At 39.4% G+C, this 18,549-nt stretch overlaps 1 protein-coding gene across 1 annotated transcript in view; it reads left to right on the top strand.

Annotated features, from left to right (window-relative positions):
- GRIN2A (glutamate ionotropic receptor NMDA type subunit 2A) overlaps positions 1 to 18,549 on the top strand; it is a 166,037-nt gene that overhangs the window by 79,331 nt on the left and 68,157 nt on the right. The window contains exon 4 of the mRNA XM_063414321.1: positions 12,878 to 13,470. Coding sequence (XP_063270391.1) covers positions 12,878 to 13,470 — 593 coding nt within the window. The remainder of the gene's footprint in view (positions 1 to 12,877; positions 13,471 to 18,549) is intronic.

Here is an 18,549-nt window from a genome sequence, read left to right as displayed (position 1 = left end):
GCAATTTTCTGAAAGAAACTGAAGAGATGACAAATCTCTCTCAAATTCCCAGATAGTGATAGCAATCAGGCCCAATTAGTATCTCTTCTGCTTGAGTGTTCAAAAATGAGAACATTTTTAGCATTGTCTTCTCCAATTCCTCTCCTTGTTGTATTGCAATTGACACGAATGAGTTGATGAGAATATCCCTTATGCGTCCATTTAATTTCCACAGGCACCAAGGTATGTACAAATACCATTGCTCAGCTGAGGGCTCATTTTGATTTGGTACACTCATTTTTAAGTAATAATTTGAGTCCTTCTTTATGGAGAGGCAATACTTCTCCATATATGCTAAATTCTGCTATAGCTCCAGGCAGCTGTATATTACCTTAATTATGTGATGTTTATTTATATCTAATTCTGTGCTTTCTGTTGAATTTTGCTCATGTATAGTTTATAAAATCTGTTCTTTCTCAGGGTTTTAGGTGAGGTTGTAAGAAATAACAATCTTTCATAGAAAAAACAAATGGAATATTGTAACTGATCACCACAAGCTGTTTGATATTTTCAAAGCGAGCAAGAACATGTTAGTATGTCTTGTTTCTATGGAGTGACTGTATAATAATAAATTTAACTCCTTAATGAGATTGGTTGGGCAAAAAATTACAGGGAAAATGTGCTTCTTAATCTTCTGGAGGGGGATGAAACTGTGCAGAAGTCTTTTGGTGTAAATAATTCTACATATATAATGTAAAATTCAGTATGTAGAACATAGTTTATTTTACAGGCTTGATTTTTTTTATCAGATGTTAAGAGAATTTATAGTTTTTTCAGCTTTAATTTTTATTCCACAATCAGATTGTGTTATCAATTGGGACATGAAGATAATTTAAGTCATGTCCTGTATTTTAGTTATATCCTGTATTATAGGCATGAATAGCAACACATCATCCATTTGTAGTAAAAAACCCCTCTTTTAGTAAAAATCCCACTTTTAGACCAGACTTAAGATCACTTGAAAGAGATTAGAAACTGTTTCTGTGTGGATGTGTTTAGACAATTCATGAGGTGTGGCATTGTGACATGATTTGTGCTAAACTATTGCATCTATTGTTGGGGATAAGTAAATCTTGCAGGAGGAAAGATTTACAAGGATATACATTATTCTGTCTCACTCTCAGACTCACTCCTTATTACAAAGGAAACCTGAGAGCTGTTGAAATGTAATTTTTGTGAAAATCCCTTTTTATGATCCAGTCATTTTGTAAATGCAGTCTGAAGTGACAGACATTAGTGCTGGCTAAGCTACATTATGGAGAGTAATCGACAATTATTGCTGTAATTGAGTGAGTTAAACTTTTATTTGCCTTCACTAATTTTATTTTAAATCATGTTATTCTTAGTATTTGTTTATTAACAAGGGTGATTAACTTGAAGAAATGGGCTTTTTTAAATGGCATTCCTTAACTGTTTGTGATTTGTGTCTGGTCACTTGTCACATTGCATTACTTCTGCTCTGTGCTTTTCTATATTTGCTGAAAAAAAGCACAAATTCAAATTACAGGATTTCCTGTTTGTGTTTCCAAATGAAAGTGTTTCATTTAGAATTGGATAAAACTTCCATGTTTAATATTTTTATTGAGAACCAGTGGTTGTCCAAATTTTTATTAGTAATAATCCACAAGCAGTGAAAGGAAATATTTGCTGATGTCGGTGAGGGCGTTAATTTGTTTTGCACTGTTCACCTATTTCCAACAAGCTGAATGTTTGTCTCTGGTTCTGTGCCAGCTCTGGACAGCGGAACTGGTGTAAGATGTGCTGGAAATGGCTGAGCTGTCACCAGAAATGGCTTTATAGGCAGCGTTCCAGATGAAATCTTAACCTGTGGGAAACCTGGAAGGGGGTCAGTGGGAGCTCTCCTGACTCCTCCTCTCTTGTGGGGCTTTCTAACATCTGCCCCTCTTGTCCAGGCCTGTAATGGGGAGCTGCTGCCTTTCCAGTGGGTGGAATTTGCACCTCTCCTCCACTCTAGTTATCCAAGATCCTTTGAGTAGCTCAGGGATTCTCAATTCCTTGCCAGTGATGTTGCAGTCTGTGCCAGGCAGGCTGAGTGGAGATCCCTGCTGTAGGATGTTGGCCCGTGTTTGGTAACAAAAACACTGTCATTTGCTCTGTGCATGCTTTATAAAGATGCTTTTCTCCTGGGTACCCTGCTCCTGACCTGATCTGTGGCAACCCAATTGACTCCCATGGGGAGGCAGGATCAGAAGTGAGCTCTCCTCTGCATGAGTGTTTCTGCTTCTTCCTCTGGGGTTTCTAATGCACTCACAGACTTTTTGTAGCAACAAAAGTCCATCCATCAGGAGGAATGGCAGCCTCATGGGATTGTCCAGGTTTCCACCTACTGAAGAGCTTCACGTGGGCCAGCAATTCAGCTTTCCTTGGAATGGAGCATGTCAAGCAATCTGGCAAAGATTTGACATCTCAGTTTTCTTTTCTTTCCCAATTTTCAACACATACTGTGCAGAAAGACTGTCTTATTTAGTAGGGATTTGAAAAAATCAACACTTTCTCCTTAATATGAGCTATATCTGTCCCTGAACACAGAACAATCCCTGCTTGCTCCAGAAGACTGTCTTCCTTGCAGAAAAGGTGGAGATTTGGTACAGCTTAATTACTTAAGTTTTTTAAATTATCTGTTAACATAACATGAAGTGTTATTATCTGACAAACCTGAAATCACATTGCTTATATACAAAGAATTATGAGTCTTTGAGAGGAAGGTCAGAACTGCCTAGTGAGAGCTGTGCAGTGAAGATTTCCCCTTCATTCTACATTTCACCTGTATTTCAGGAGTTCTTGTGGAATATATTGCAATACATTGCAAGGAATCAGGTCATAGCTTTTATCTTTTCCTTTCTGTAGGACATCACAATAAGCAGTTGTGAAGATCAATCCTAAATTACTTAATGACATGTTTAGCAATAGTGAAATAATACTGCTGCTGGGAACATCAGGTATTGGATAGAAGTGACTGGGGTGCTGCTTTCAAGTCAGTAATTTTCAGTCTGGATTTTGGATGTCCATAGGTTATTCCTAAAGGACCAGCAAAAGAAAAGCAGACTTTGTACTTTGTAAACTTGTTGTTACTGTTGCAGAGTGTGGCACTGGGGGACACAGAAGCAAATGGAGATGGAGCAGTTTTGGGGGAAGCACATTCCCTTGTGCCCCTCACACTGAAATCTGAACTGCAGCTCCTGAACCAGCTTTCTTACATAAGGCCCCCGAAATGTAACAAGTACTCATCTTTTATGTGTGGAACTGAAAGCTTTTAACAACTTGTAAGAACAGGTGTTTTGTTTGTTAGTCATCCCACACAAAAGGTTTTTTTTTTCAAAGGAACCCAAAGGATTGGCATCTAAATTCCTTTGTTCTCTTAATGAAAACGAACAAGAACTCCCACTTTGTGTTTGTAGAGAAACTATTTCAGTTAACTGAGCATGAAACTTTTCTGAGGATACACGGAGTAGCAAAAATAAAACAGGCATGGATGAACTCTCACTTTTGTGCAGATGCTCCTTTCTGCTTTAGCCAATCCACGCCTGAAGGCTTTTGAGCACCCTGAGCTCCCATGGAACTTCGATGTGATGCCATTTGCAATTTAATTGCACAATGGATACTTGAAAAAATCTAACAGCTGTAGCATATACCAAGATGAGCACAAATCTTTTTCATTTCATACCTGGCTTAGAAAAACTAAAAGGTACATTTTCTTATTTTCATAGGAATTCATGGAAGTAATTTATTTTTTGATGTTGTACTTACCCAGGAAAATGCTGCGTGCTTTGTGTTGTCAAATGCAGCTAATAAAAATTTCTGGCCTTAAAACCATCAACCCATGTCATAAGTTTTGTTACTTATTTGTGTTGAGTACAAGGATTACAATGTTTCTCTCTTTGAAGACATTGTGCAGGTTAAGGAAGATGTCTTCAGTCCTCTTCACATTAAACAAATGTGGTTTTTTACAGCTGGAAATGAGATACTCATTTTGCTGTAGCACTGCAGCATTTACAGTGTGTGGTATGACTGTGAAATCTATAATAATTTCTAGAAAGAATTACTGTGCCTTGTAAGGAGGTAAATGGCATTTTGAACATTTCCTTTCTTGATGTTATGGTTTCCCTCTGTTATTTACTGATAAATCAGAGCCATGTTTAAAGACTTTTTGCCTCTGCATAACTAAGGAAAAGTAACAAGCTAAGCTATTTCACAGAAGAAATAGTTTTACTGCCCGTGCAAAGTCTCAGTAATTTGAATATATGTTGGTAAAGCTTTTCTGCCTGGACTATTATTTGCTTACGGGAATAATGCTTGGGAAATCTCTTGATGTGTGATATTCTCACAACTAAATAAGTTGGTGCATCCTTAAACAGAATGCCAAAAAGAAAATGCAGATTTAAGTCAAATGTGTGGAACAGTGTGGGTAGAGTCAGAAAAAGCAGGTGCATTAGAATTTTTTGTCTGCACATTTCTGTTGCATTACCTCACCCTCCATCACAGAATGCAGTGGATGCTCATGTCCTGATCTGGATTCTCAGCGATGGGGGCAGCTGCTGGATCAGCCTGCAGCTCAGTTCCACAGCCTTCCTGTGCTCCTCCTGTGTGCATGCAGTGGCTCTGAGGCTTTAACACAAATGGGATTTGTTCTGTGGCTGTTCAAAGGCTCTGCAGCGAAACACCCTTCATTGTGGGTGTACTTTGTGCCACCTTCTTATCAGGAGGATTAATTCTAGGATAAGCAGTTAGTCACGCTCTCCTCTGGAGCTGGGGTGATGTGTAAGTACGGATTTAGATCACATATCAGAAATTTTGTAACTGAACTTGCTGCTGACCTGCTGCTCTTGACTGTGCAGAGGGAAAGGAAATTCATTTCTAGGTTGATGGGTTGATCCCTCACTCTGAGGAAGCGTGTAATACCTATTAGCATAACACAAGAGAGCTGCAGCTTTGCCCAGAGGCCGAAGATGGTGCCTGAAGAGGAGAATATAAAGGATAAGCATAAATGGAACTTCCCCTGAGTACAGTCCCTTCTTCAGATCTGCTGATTGTACCTCAGAGCAGAGGAGCACACTGAGCATTGTGAAACACTTCCTCCCAGGAGGATTTAAAAGCAGTGTATGTGCTTTGGGTGGGTTACAAGGGTTTTGTCACTCTGCTTTCCCCAAGCAGGTGAGTCAGGTTTGCACCTCTTCTTGTTTAGCACCCAGACTACCTGGGGAACCAGAATTCCTCTCCTCTTGATCAGATCAAGAGTCTTCAATCTCTTATCTTCCTCTGATACTTAAATTTATCCTACAAATTTCTGTTGCCATGGAAAGCTGCTTGGAATGGCTCCCTTGAACTCTGCTCAGCCTTCCTCTTAAAAAATCCCCTTCCCATCTGTCTGTGTGCCCTCTCCAGCTTGTCTCTGGCTCTTGGGTTTCTCTCTTTGGTCCAGTGCTGCCAGGTTCAGAGGGGCTGGTCCAAGGCTCCTGGCTCGTCAAGGAAAAGCACATAGTTACAAGCACACGGTAGAAAATTAAATTGGCTTTGTATTTCTTTTATTTGCCTAATGTTTTATACTCACCATTTGGTGAAAGGGGGTGGAGGAGGAGGTTGTTTGTTACCTTCTTTTTTACTTGTTAAGTGGAGATGTATGGAAATGACTTCGTTAATGGTTTTCTGGCTTCTCATCCTCAACACAAGTGAGAAGTGTTTTGGCATTCAGTTGAGGCCAAATGTTTTCAGATAAGGAGATGATGTCTTAAGGCACTTTTATTGATATTCAATTATGCCTATCTTTCTATATAGTGTATGACATTTATGTACATGTGCAATAGATACTATAAGTAAACATCATATTTGGCTTAATTCAGGTCCTAATAAATTGTTGGAAGGATTAAATTGTTGCTGATTTTGGATGTAATGCTGAATTCTTGGCCATAGTATATTTAAGTGTTATTGTGGGTATGTAAGGTTTTGATTCTGTTTACAGGATTAATGAGATGGGATGGTGTTATTTTAAAAGCTCCTAATGGCAAAAGCTGTAAATTTTCACAAATTTTGTTGATGTGTGAGCTGTAAGTAGTTTGATATTGCAGGATTTTCTTGTGCAGTACATGTACTAGATAAGAGATTTGAACAGAGAATTATACTTATCCTCAACAACCCTAAATCCTTGTTCTAAGCAACTTTTCCTATAGGTTGAGGTGTACCATACCTATAAAAATGACACTATAAAGTCATATAATTATGCAAAATTCTTAGTGTGTTGCATACTAAATACCTGGAATGAAAATTTGTTCTAGGGAGGAATTAGTGCATAGCAGTGATTTTTGAAAGTTTCCATAAGCTGTTCCGACAACTTATAATTTTGATTGCATAGCAATAGTAATATAAACACATCAAATTTTACTTAGCTAAAATATTACCACTACATCTTTTAATTTAGCTGATACCTAAGAAGATGTCAAGGAAATTGGATTCTAGCATATTCTGTGGATGGCTTACAGTAATTTGTGTACAGGTTTAAACTTATGCCTGTGGTAGAGTGAGGTCAATATGGGTGACTGATTCCAAAAAGAAAATGAATTAGGCTGGTGCTGTAAAAAGCTGTTAATCAGATAAAATGTGACCACTGTGATTTTTAAAGACTTATAATCTTTTGGGGCAGTAAAATATATGTCTTAACTATTACAATAAAATTTTAATTACTGAAAATCTAGAAAATATGAATCGGCCAGTTTCGCTTTTTAATTTAAAGAGAAAGATAAAGCACTGTTTTTTCACCTCCTTCTTTTTGGAGTTGCTTGGAAATTTTAGAGTCCTGCTTTGTGTCCGAGGTTCATCTGACTGTACCAAAACCTGTCTGTCTGGGATTCATTTGCAACTGGTTAAACCCCATGTACAGGGTTGATTTCAGGAAGCACAGCCATGATCAGCAGGACTGTTTTCAAGATTTATAATTAGACCTGGCTGTCTGCCCCAAGAAAGAACATAACTCACCGTAACCTAAAAGCTTTGCTTTTATATCTGTTGAAGCTCCCCAAAATGCCCATGAATCAAGAGAAGCTCACCCATGGTGGCCTTTTGGGAGCAGATGTGGTTCAAAGTGAATGAACTAATTGGTGTGATAGATAATTCTCCACAGTCACAGAGTGCAGCTGGAGGAAGGTGAGGCATTCCCCATAGCCCAGTAGGTTTTTTGGTAGTAAAAAGCAGAGTGTCTCAATACTAATATGAAACAAAGGGAACATTGGTAAATAAAGCCCCAGGGGAATATGAGAGATAGTGGGGATGGACAATCTCCATACAAAGATTTTTATTTATTTTGCAGAGATCTGGCTGGCTTATTTGGTTGGTATCCTTCATACATCCTATACCTTTATGGTATTTTATTTCAAGAGATGAATTATGTGAGTTACAAGGAGATACCAGTACTAGGAGAGGAAAGTTACCCAGATGTCTCCTTTCCTAAAATGCCTTTGTGTATCCCTGCTGAATTTCCTGAGTCTGGGCCTTTCACTGGGCAAATTCACAAAACCTGGTATCTAGCAAAATTCCAGCCATGACCTAAAAATACAGAAGTCTTTGCAAAATGAATTCCTGCAGACTCCCTCTGGAAACAGGAAAGAACATGCTTGATTAAGCCAGTGCTAACCTTTTGAAATCATGTTTCTCTGATATTTATTTCATGAAATAATAAAAGGGGACATGTCAGATGTTGGAAAGCTATAATGTACTCCCTTGCTTTCTACTGCCCTTTTCTAACTTCAATGTTCCTCTCCTAGAGCAAACTTTTAAAATAAAAAGTAAGGCCTCGGTTTGTCCTTTTAGTTGACCTTTATACATTTTGTGGCTGTGCATTTGCATAAATTAAATTACAGAGTAAGAAAATTTCCACCCTTTTTCTGTCTCTGGTTTCACCATATGTGAGGCCAGAGTGGTGACAGGTCCTTGGGAAGCAAGTATTTTCTGCTTTTTGTAAGAATAAGTAAATTATTTCCACCCTCACATGTTGCTATGCTTTGTAGGAAAGTACAAATTTTTGTATCATCTCCCTGAAATTGCTCCCATGGTGATAATGGAGGAGTTTTCTCCCTGGGCACCTCAGTGAACTGTTTGTGTTGGGAGTTGTGTGTTCTGTCTCTTAATGAATAGAGGCAGAATTTAATAACTTAAGAATTCAAAAATATGCGGGGTGTCTTGGAGGAAAGGTTTCTGTTTCAGCTCTTCCACTTCAGTGCTTGCATTTATTGAAAGTTTGGCGTGGGTCTGTGCCCTTCCACAAAGCAAAACCCTGTGGCTGGGTCTGGATACTCATGGCAGAGAAATGCAATTCACTTCATGTTTACCAGGGAATCAGTTCACCACTTCAGGTAATCCAAGAAAAACAGTACCAAGTTAACACCCTGCAAGATGTATTTTTTACCTACATTTGAGATCAGCACAAATAATTTTATTCAGTAATTTTTTGATGTGATGCTAAGTTATTCAGTTGAATTCATGACTAACCTCTGGCTTTCATTTTTTCCAGTCTTTATAAAAATAACAAATAACTCCTATATTTTATTAAACAGGGAACAGCTTGCCCTGTGTATGGAGACCTGGCACCACATGCTGTAAATCTTTATGAGAATGGAATGTCTGTTTACAGTGGTGTAAAATCAGGGAAAAATTATTTTTGCTGATCTCTGTGAGAGTAAGAATGAAGCAAATAAGATCACTTTAATGTCCTGCTTGTAGTCCTGTCATGATAATCTTGTTGCTATTTGAATAAATCATCCTCTGGACTGCTTTTTAAACTCTCTTTCATATTGGTTTTTCCTTCCTGTCATAATATTGTCTTACCAGTGAAGTGACTGTCCCTTGCTATGTCTGCAGAGTGGAAAATTGATTTGCTCCTGTGTTGACCCCAGTTTCATTCTGGTTTAGAGTTTAATTTTCATTTAACAAAAGCTACACTAGTAGATAACAAATATTTCTTTCCTCAACTGACCAATTTCTGCAGCCTTTTCCCTGTTAGGCACCAAGTACCACCAGGGCTTAGCTCAGCTGTTACAGCAGCTGGGAGTGGCCCCTGCTGAGCTCCTGGAAAAAGCCAGAGCTGGGAAACTGAGATGTCATGAAAATAGCTGAGGATGAGGTTTCCAGAGAAATATCCCTGTAATTTGCTGGAATTGGGAAGTGAAATGTGCAATTCTGACAACAGTGACAGATTTATCGACTCGGTACACTAATTAAAACCAACTTACTCTAATATATTAACGGGTAAAAGGACAGCAGCAGGGAGGGCTTTGTGGGAATGCTGAAGTGCCCTTCTCCTGCAATGACAGAACTTGGTCACATACAAAATTCAGGAACAGCATTAAGCAAGAAGCAAACTGAAGGATTACTTCCTTCTGTTGTGGAACATATGGGGAGATGTTTTGCTGTAAACTGTACACTCATGTGCAAGACAGAAAGAAACAAAAAGTTTCCATTTGCTCTTTACCTTCTCTTTTCCTTGCTGTTTTTTGTTCACATGGATGTGGTGGAATCTAGCTAAGAAGTTGGAAACTGCTTCTTGCAACCAAATTTTTACTCATACCAAGTGTAACATCTTGGAATTGTCATGCTTTGAGATTTATCTGAGAAATCCCTCTGTAAAAATTTTCTTGCCCTGGATAAATTGTACTCTTTCCTTGCAACCTCCACCAGTAATCTCAGTAGTTGGGGACACTGAGGAATGAAGAAAAAAGTATTTCTGGTGTGCATTCAAAGCACCTCTGATATTACATCTGTATTCCTACTTGGGCAATGATTTAGATGAATGTCTCAGTACATGACAAGATGTCAGTTAAATGGAAATAACTGAATAATTCTGGTTTTTTACAAACTTCATTCTAGTTTGCATTTGAATATAGAAAATTGGAACTTAGTATTTTGTTACACATATGGCATTCAAGTCTGTATAAAGCAGAGGAATAATAATGCTTTTTGAAAAGATGTGAAGCTTAAAAACCCCCAAAATGAAAAGCTCTGTAGATGTTTAATACAGTAGTTGAATCTGTTACAGTTTTATGTATTTATTTGCTCTTTCTTCACTAAACTTCACCCTTCCTCCCCCCAGTTTAATGGATATGTCCTTGAATATTCTCCTTATATTCATTTAAGTATCTGCTGAAGTTCCTAAGGCTGCAATTTCCTTGTAATCTTCCATCTGTTTCAAATGCATTGTAAATACACAGTCAGATCCTTGGCTCTGTAAAAGCATCCAGTGAAGTCAGTGCAGTTACATGGAATTTCTGCAGATGAGAATCTCACTTGTGATGTTCATCTCTCCATTTTTCCTGAACCCAAACTTCTTTTCACTGTGTAATTACAGATTTTTTTCAGCATTTAAATCACAAATTGATCATGATTGCCTGATTTTGACTAGACTTCGCATTCACAATTACAGGAAATGGGCTCTTGTAGTATGGGTGTGACCTTTACAAAAGTGTCTAAAACTCCTTTTATAAACTGTTTTTCTAACATAATATTTACAAAAATGAAAGGATTTACTTTTATTACTTCTCTTTTGTTGTCAGCCTGCTGCAATGGTGACACAGAGCATTGTGCTCAAGACTGTTCTTAATTGCCAGGGAAGGTGCCAAGGACTGCTCCAGGATAAAAATCGTGTTTACTAGTTGGAAAGGTCACACTTGAAAATGTCCATGCGATTGTTTTTTGCCCTTAAATACTTCAGTTGCTTCATTGGAGAAGTTCCTTGTGATGCACAAAGGACCAAGGTGCATGTATTGTTTGAAAGAATAATTCCATTGCTATAAAACACATACAGAAATGGGGAAGAGTGAAAGGATATCTTAATCTACTGTAAATTATTTTATTTTTTACTTTAATTTAGCATAATCATAAATGGAAACAAACATAAGAGATGGAGAAGAAAACTGAAGTGATTGGCTTTGCATTACAGTATCTTTTATGCTCAGTTAGGAGCTGCAGCAAAGTTGGATTCATGGCACTGTCTCTAGATATCTACTTTGTAGGAGTAAATTAAATTAAATTATTAAATTAAAATAAATACAATATTAAAATAAATTAAAAGAAATCATTAAATACTGACTCTGAGCAGCCTTTCTATATGCTGGGTTCCTTCAGCTGTGAGAGTCCCCATATGAAAATCTTTGCTGGTTTTTAAGAATCTAGTGCAGGTCATCAGGAAATAGCTTCTAGAAGAATTCAGAAATCAAATATTCCTTATTCAGTTCTTCTCCAGAACATAATTTATAACCTTTGTAATTAACCCAAAGCATTTCAGATCTGTCTCTGGCATTCAGAATGCCATCACTGAGGTACCAAAGGAGCCATGGCAAATGATTTCATTACCACCAGCAGTGAGTATTTGACACCTCCAATATCAGTCTTCAGGGTCTGACACAAGTTGTAAGACTTTTACTGCTGTCAAGCTGTATAAAATTCTGGTGTCAGATTCTTAACACTTGGAAAGTAATCACACTCCTCATCTTCTATAAAAGTACAGACTGTTTTCTTGGAATAGACTTGCAGAGCTTGCAGAGCTGGGCTATCATTCTCACTAATATTTGTATGTTTAACACCACCCTGCCATGACACCCAAATCAATTAATCTGTTTCTGTTCCCTGCAAGTGTAAAATAGGATAGCAGTTTGTGACCATGATCATAAAACTCTTTAAATTAAATGCACTGTATGTGTCTTCTTTCAGAAGCCTGCATAAGAAATCTTGAATGATTTATATCTTATTTTTAAATCATAAGCTTTTGTTTCACAGGGAGTTCATGCTTTCTGTGTCTGAAAATGATGCAAATAAGTTGCCTCTATTAGTCAAGAATAAATACTGAAGTAAAACAGAAATAAAGAATTATACGGTTTCCCATATATAGTTTTGGCACTCTAATTGTATGTAAGTGCAGAATGTAAAATTAAAAAATAAATTTAGATCTTACAGCAAGTTAGTAAAGATAGACCACTGAAAGTGGAGATTTAGTGCTCACAAAATTAATTGTGCTGCCTATTTCTGATGATGTTAAAATAAGCAGCACCTGCCCTTATGCTGTATAAAATATTACAAATTCTGTAAATCATAAGACAAATATTAGAAACACATCTGTTTCGGGCAACATTACAGAGCAATTCCAGACTCTGAAGCCATTGTTTGAAGCTATTTCCAGTTCAGTCCTTTAATGAGGACGCTGACAGATTGCTGGCTGTCCTCAGAGTCCCATCCTGTTAATTCTCTATCAGGCATCAGTGGCCTGTGTGCTTTGAGTGGAGCAGGATCCAGTAGTGAACTCAGTCCCTGGGGACAAAAAATTGACTTCTGCAGAGTCTGGAAGTTTCCACCAAGTCTAGTGAACCTTGGGAATGAAGTCCCCCTCAGACATTAAGTAGAGCTCCTCCAGCATGTCTGCAGCATGTGCATTGCAGTTTATTTCCATTGTGACTATAAATTGGTGTGAGTTTGTTGGGTTGCATTTGTACCTTCACAGGAATGGGAAAATTCCTGCTGGGAGATTGTCTAACTGTGGGTGGCTGTCCCCAGGGAGCTTCCTCAGTAGCTGCTGATTTGAGTTGTTTTCTTCAAGTGATCCAGCACTTGGAAATTTCCTATGTAAATATTGGTTTCTTACTTTTTGGCAAATATTTTGATTAGCTGTAAGTACCTATGATCAGTGTTGCTTATTGATGTTCTGAAAATGGTAAACCACAGGAAGTTACTGGAATGCAGTGGAAGTTTGGCAGCTCCAGTAGAACAGAAAACAGAAGAATTAGAGATTCTCTTCTCTTTGGAGTTGTACCAAGTTACTAATGTTTTGCTGTGTTTGGTATTCTAGGATGTCATGTCCACGTTCTTCCAGTTTGGGGCTTCCATCCAGCAAGAAGCCATTATCATGCTGAAGATCATGCAGGATTATGACTGGCACGTGTTCTCTCTGGTGACCACCACTTTCCCTGGATACCGAGATTTCATCAATGTCATTAAGACCACTGTGGAAAACAGTTTTGTGGGCTGGGACATGCAGAACATCATCATACTCGATACTGCCTTTGGAGATGCCAAGACCCAGATCCAGCTGAAGAAAATCCACTCCTCAGTCATCCTGCTGTACTGTTCCAAGGATGAGGCTGTCTACATCCTGGACGAGGCGCGCTCCCTGGGCCTCACCGGCTACGATTTCTTTTGGATAGTTCCCAGCCTGGTTAGTGGCAACACAGAAATCACTCCCAAGGAGTTCCCTTCAGGACTCATTTCTGCAGCTTACGATGAGTGGGACTACAGTTTGGAAGCTCGGGTGCGGGATGGCCTCGGGGTTATTGCCACTGCTGCCTCAGCCATGCTGGAGAAGTATTCCTTCATTCCTGAGGCAAGGACCAGCTGCTACGGACAACTGGAGAAGAATGACCGCCCCTCTCAAACCTTGCACAAGTAAGGATGATTCTTTGGGTTATTTTAACCTGTGTAGCCTTGGCAGTTTTCTTTTCTATTGCCACTGTAGGTTTCTTGAAGGAGAATTTTGTTTTTTGCTAATCTCACTGAGCCCTTTTTAAGCAGTGGTTTTTAGATGTTCCAGGAGGATGTGCAAGAGGACTTGCTGCAGTGGTAGCTGTGCTCCTGGAGATGATGTGTGCTGTGGAGAATAAACACAGCTCTGAATCTAGTGTAGAAGATGACAGAAATTGGTCTAGGAGGGTATGAAGCTGAGTTAACAAAATTGGACTGTTGTGTACTTTAACTGAGAGGTAAAATTGCCAAAATGCTCTGGAGGCTGCACCACTTGCATCAGCAGGAACCTGGTAAGATTTTAGAAGACAAGCAATGGGAAGCATTAAAGCACTGTCCCTGGAAATTATAGAAGTATTAGATTAGTTAGGCAGCTTTTATCACATAAGAGCTGAAATCTGTCCCCTTTACTTGTAAGGTTAATATTTTTGCCACCTCTAATAGAATAACTGTAAAACTTAATCAGCATTAATCCAAGCTGATATAGATGCTTTCTCTAAGTAGTTTATCAGATGGGAACTGCCAAGGTTTAAATCAAGATTCTATTATTATTATTACTATTACTATTATTATTATTTTATTTTAATTATCCCTTTTAGACATGATACTCCCGATTACTTGTATCCAAAATATTGCATGGTAATATATTTCTTTATCTGTTGTGTGAGAGGAAGCAGGGTATCTTGTGTATTTTTTAATAGCTCTTGACAATATGGAACACACTGAGCAGTATTTATGACATTTGTTCTGACCAAGTAGTGCAGATGAAGCACTTTCTACAGAAAAACAGGATAGAATTGGCACAGGAAGGAAAGTTGGTGCTGATTCCAGAAAGGAGATTTTGAAACAGTGATAATCTTGAGATGTATGTGCATATTTAGATTAGAAGTTGATTACCACACGATGTCCCGGAACAGTTGTTTTCCATGAGAACAGCATCTTTGCACACAGCATTTTTCAGAAGCTTTCTTAAAAGCCAAATGCAACCAAATAAATGGATTTTAGCATTTCCTTAGCAAGAACTTGCCTTTAGGATGACTCTTGCAGGGTTTTTTTTGTGCTGCCTTTCCTGGTTTGGAGCCTTTGCCCCTAAAACTACGAATTCCCTGGAGACACTGCAGAAACCCCACGATTCTTTCCCTGCTGCCCCATTTCCCCCGGGAGTGGCTCGGGGAAGGGGTGGTGTGTCCCTGGTGCCAGGGCAGGGCACAGGGAGGCACCTGCACCCAGCATCCCTGTGCTGGTGCTTAATGCATGTTCTGGAAGTGCCAGGGAACAGTGGGGGCACCCTGTAACCAAATCCTGTGCCTCAACAGCAGGACCTGACCTACAAACAAAGCAGTCCACTATTAATAATTGAACTCCAGTTTCTGTGAAAGTTAAGTTCTATTCAGTCATAAGTATTGGGATTTAAAATATTCTTGGAAGGGGCACTTGAACCTGTTTTGAAAAAGGCTCCTACTGTATTGTTTGGCTAATACACTAGTGTAGACTTAAATTAAGTATTCAGTACTCAGCATAAACTGTATTTCTTTAAAAAAAAATCTTTATTTTCTCATTAAACCTGCATGAGTACAAGAATAGGGCTTGTGAGTGCTAGGGCAGTGAGATTAGCCTTCACCAGGAGATTCTGCAGTGTGCAGTGCATGATGCACTCAGGAATTATTCATAGGAGAAGCTGTAGTGCTCTGTGGTTAAAAAAGTCATTTCCTGATGTGAAACACTGAACTATGAAGTAAAAATGTGTTTTCTGTACTGGAGATTCTTTGAGCTTCTCCAACACCACAAGAATAAGAAGCGAGCTGTTTTTAATTTAGAAATGTCAGAATTATACTAAAATGAATAAACTTTAAATAGTCTTTCTTATGTAATAACTCCCCAAGACTATTCCTGTCACATATAATCTGCTAGCAAGGAAGTATATACAAGCATTTACCAGTATTAAGTAATCTCAGGGAGCTGACCAGTCTCTCCATGCCAAGGTGAATTACATAAATTCATTGTACTTTCTCATCCTCTTCACTAAATTGTACTTTTCTACTTTACATGACAAATCAATGCCTAAATCAGGGTGTTACTGCAAAGTGAAATCTTCAGTTTCAGGTCCCAGAAAGTGCATATTGTAAATTACAAGATAAATGTGTATGTGCTGTAGTAAGAAACAAAGCTGCAGAAAGGATTTTGGAACACATTCCCAATGGAAAGGGCTAAGGTAACTGTAAATAACTTATGGACCTGGGATCTGCTGTGCTCTGTCCCCCTGTCCATCTGGGAGTCAGTGCTGGAGAAGTGGGGTTGAACAAGAGGACACAGCTGCAGGCTCAGAGGCACAGAACTCAGTGGAAGGCAGGGAAGAGGCTGTGTAAGGGGATCCTGAGCAAAACAAAGCTCAAAATAGAGAAAAACCCCAGGATTTTTAGGCTCCATCTATTGTAATGACAGTCTAATTCAGCTTTAAAACCAGGATAGTATTCTGAGGCTATGCTGTAATAGCTAATTTGCTTGTAAATGGAAGTTAGTAATGCTTTATGTGTGACTTCCCACATCTAGATAGCAATTTTATCTCTGTTTGTGAAGAAATTCTATGTAAAGAAAGCCATGAAGTAAAAGCTCCTCCTCCCTCTTAAATCCTTTGAGTATTAAATTGTTTTGAAGATAGATTTGTTTTGAAGCACACAATTTCTTTCCCCCATCACTGCAATTCTAAGATGCTTTTATTGGCTTCCTAGACCCAGAAGACAATTAGGTTTGCTTTAGTTTTTGGAATGATCTGATCAATGTTCATTTCTGATACACATGGGAAAGCTGTTTTTCCCTATGAATAAAGGATTTATATTATAATATGAGGCTCATTTTCAATGCATTAAAAACACATATATATGTATATTTGTATCTGTATTGATTCAGATCATCTTTTTCTGTCTGTATAAGACCCAGATCTCCCAAGGCAGAAAACCACTATTGTGTGAAATACTGGTACAGCAGGATAAATAGAATTAGCACCTCATTAATGCCAAGTCAGTTGCACAAACTCTTGTTCTCTCTGAAAAAAGGAAAACATGAAGCAAACAAACAGCAAAACACAATAACCCTGCCAGTCATGGAAAATGCTGCTGCTTTGTGCATTGAGAAGGTGCTGCTTTGTTTACAGGAGTGCTCACGGTGTGTATGAAAGTCATGACCCTTGGAGAAACATTTCACTGCAGCATTTCCAACCACGCTGATCCTTACAGGGATGCTGAGGGTGGTAAAGGTGTTGCCATTATCCTGCAAAGCAAAAAGGTGTGTCTGTCCATAGCTGCTTGCCATGTGGTACTGACATTTAGTGAGATTCTGTTCTGAAACACAGCCAAGCTATAGGCAGGGTTTAGGGACCCATCCTTCAGCAGGGAAGGTGTAGGTCCAGAAAGTGTCCTACCCTTCCCAAGTGTAGGTCCAGAAAGTGCCCTACCCTTCCCAAGTGTAGATCCAGAAAGTGCCCTACCCTTCCCAAGTGTAGGTCCAGAAAGTGTCCTACCCTTCCCAAGTGTAGATCCAGAAAGTGTCCTGCCCTTCCCAAGTGTAGGTCCAGAAAGTGTCCTGCCCTTCCCAAGTGCAGTTCCCTTTATTTGTCATCCCTGAACCAGGAGCAGCAGCAATGGGAGGTCCACAGGGACAGAAGCTTGGTTGTCCTTGCTGCTGTGCTGCTGTTACTCCTCAGCACAGCGCCTTCTTCAGAGGGAGAGGGTTTGCTCACCCCTTGTCCTGATAGTCATTCACGTCCTGATAGTCATAGAATTCATATTTTGATTCCAGCTTTTAGCACGACAGATAAATTTGCCTCCTTTGAGTGAAATCTGGGATTAAAGGGACACAGTGTTTTGATGAATAATCCAGCAAATCTGTTTAATCTTTTCCTGCATACATCAACAGCCAATTTATGGAGGATTTGTTCATTTAAGTCAGAAGACTTGGGAACAATAGGTATCATCTTCTTTTCTGGGTGACTGAAGGTGTATAAATATTTAACTAATTATATATGAGTCCAAAGTAAAATTAAACCTCACAGGCAGCAAAGGAGGGGTTGTGTAGGGGAGCACTCTGCCCCAGAGACCCCAGCATGGTGCTGGCTTACTGACAAAGTGCTTCAAGAAATTACTGAAAATCTGGATTAGAATTTTCTGCCAGGTTAGGTCATCTCAGGAAGCAGAAAGTACCAAAGAGTTACTGGATTAGAACATTACCTTGTTATTGTGATGGTTACAATAATTTAAAAGAGGAGAACGAGCATGGCCTCTGGCAGCTGAGCAGAGCCTGCCTTCAGGGCTGAAAGCAGGGCTCGAGCATCGACACAGCAGTGCAGGTTCTTGGAGCTGCTGCAGGCACCATCCCCCTTGCAGGAAGCCAGGCACATCTCATGGGGAAGAGTTTGGGGTGCTTCTGAGGTGATACAGCCATACATGATCGAATTAGGGCTTTTTTGAAATGTTGTTGCTAATAGCAGCATTAAGTTGCTAAACATCCTGGAGCTCAGGGACACTCCTCTGTGGCACACCCCAGGGAGCTGAGCCCTTCCTGACTTCCCTCCCTCCCTTTGCTCCCCTTTCAGAAGGGTTCCCCAAGAGTTTTGTTGTTTGTCTGCAGAACTGGGGCAAGATGACTTTTCCAGAGGCAGTGAATGCTTGAAGGAGCAGCTGGCAGGAGGTCCCAGAAGCTGGCATGCTGCTCCTTTTGCACAGTGGCTGAGCAGATCACTCCCAAAGCTTTACTCATCCCTGCTGGCTCAAGGCCTGGGGAGACACAGCTCCAAAGCAAGGCACCCTCGTGGAGGAGTGAGGGCTGGCAGGGGGAGGAGGAGGAGGATGCCCAAAGAGGAAGAAGTGACTCTGCATCACTGCAAAGGATTTGAATTTAGAAAAATAATCCTACACAGCATAAGATACAGAATTGACTTTAAAAAAATGCATCAGTACCTTCTTTAATAGGGTTCTACTGCAGATGTATTTCTATATGTACTTCCCTCAT

Source organism: Prinia subflava, chromosome 17 (assembly GCF_021018805.1).
Source record: "Prinia subflava isolate CZ2003 ecotype Zambia chromosome 17, Cam_Psub_1.2, whole genome shotgun sequence".
Taxonomy (NCBI): Eukaryota; Metazoa; Chordata; class Aves; order Passeriformes; family Cisticolidae; genus Prinia; species Prinia subflava.
The sequence above is the reverse complement of the archived record's forward strand: the minus strand, read 5'-3'. Positions and strand labels throughout refer to the sequence as shown.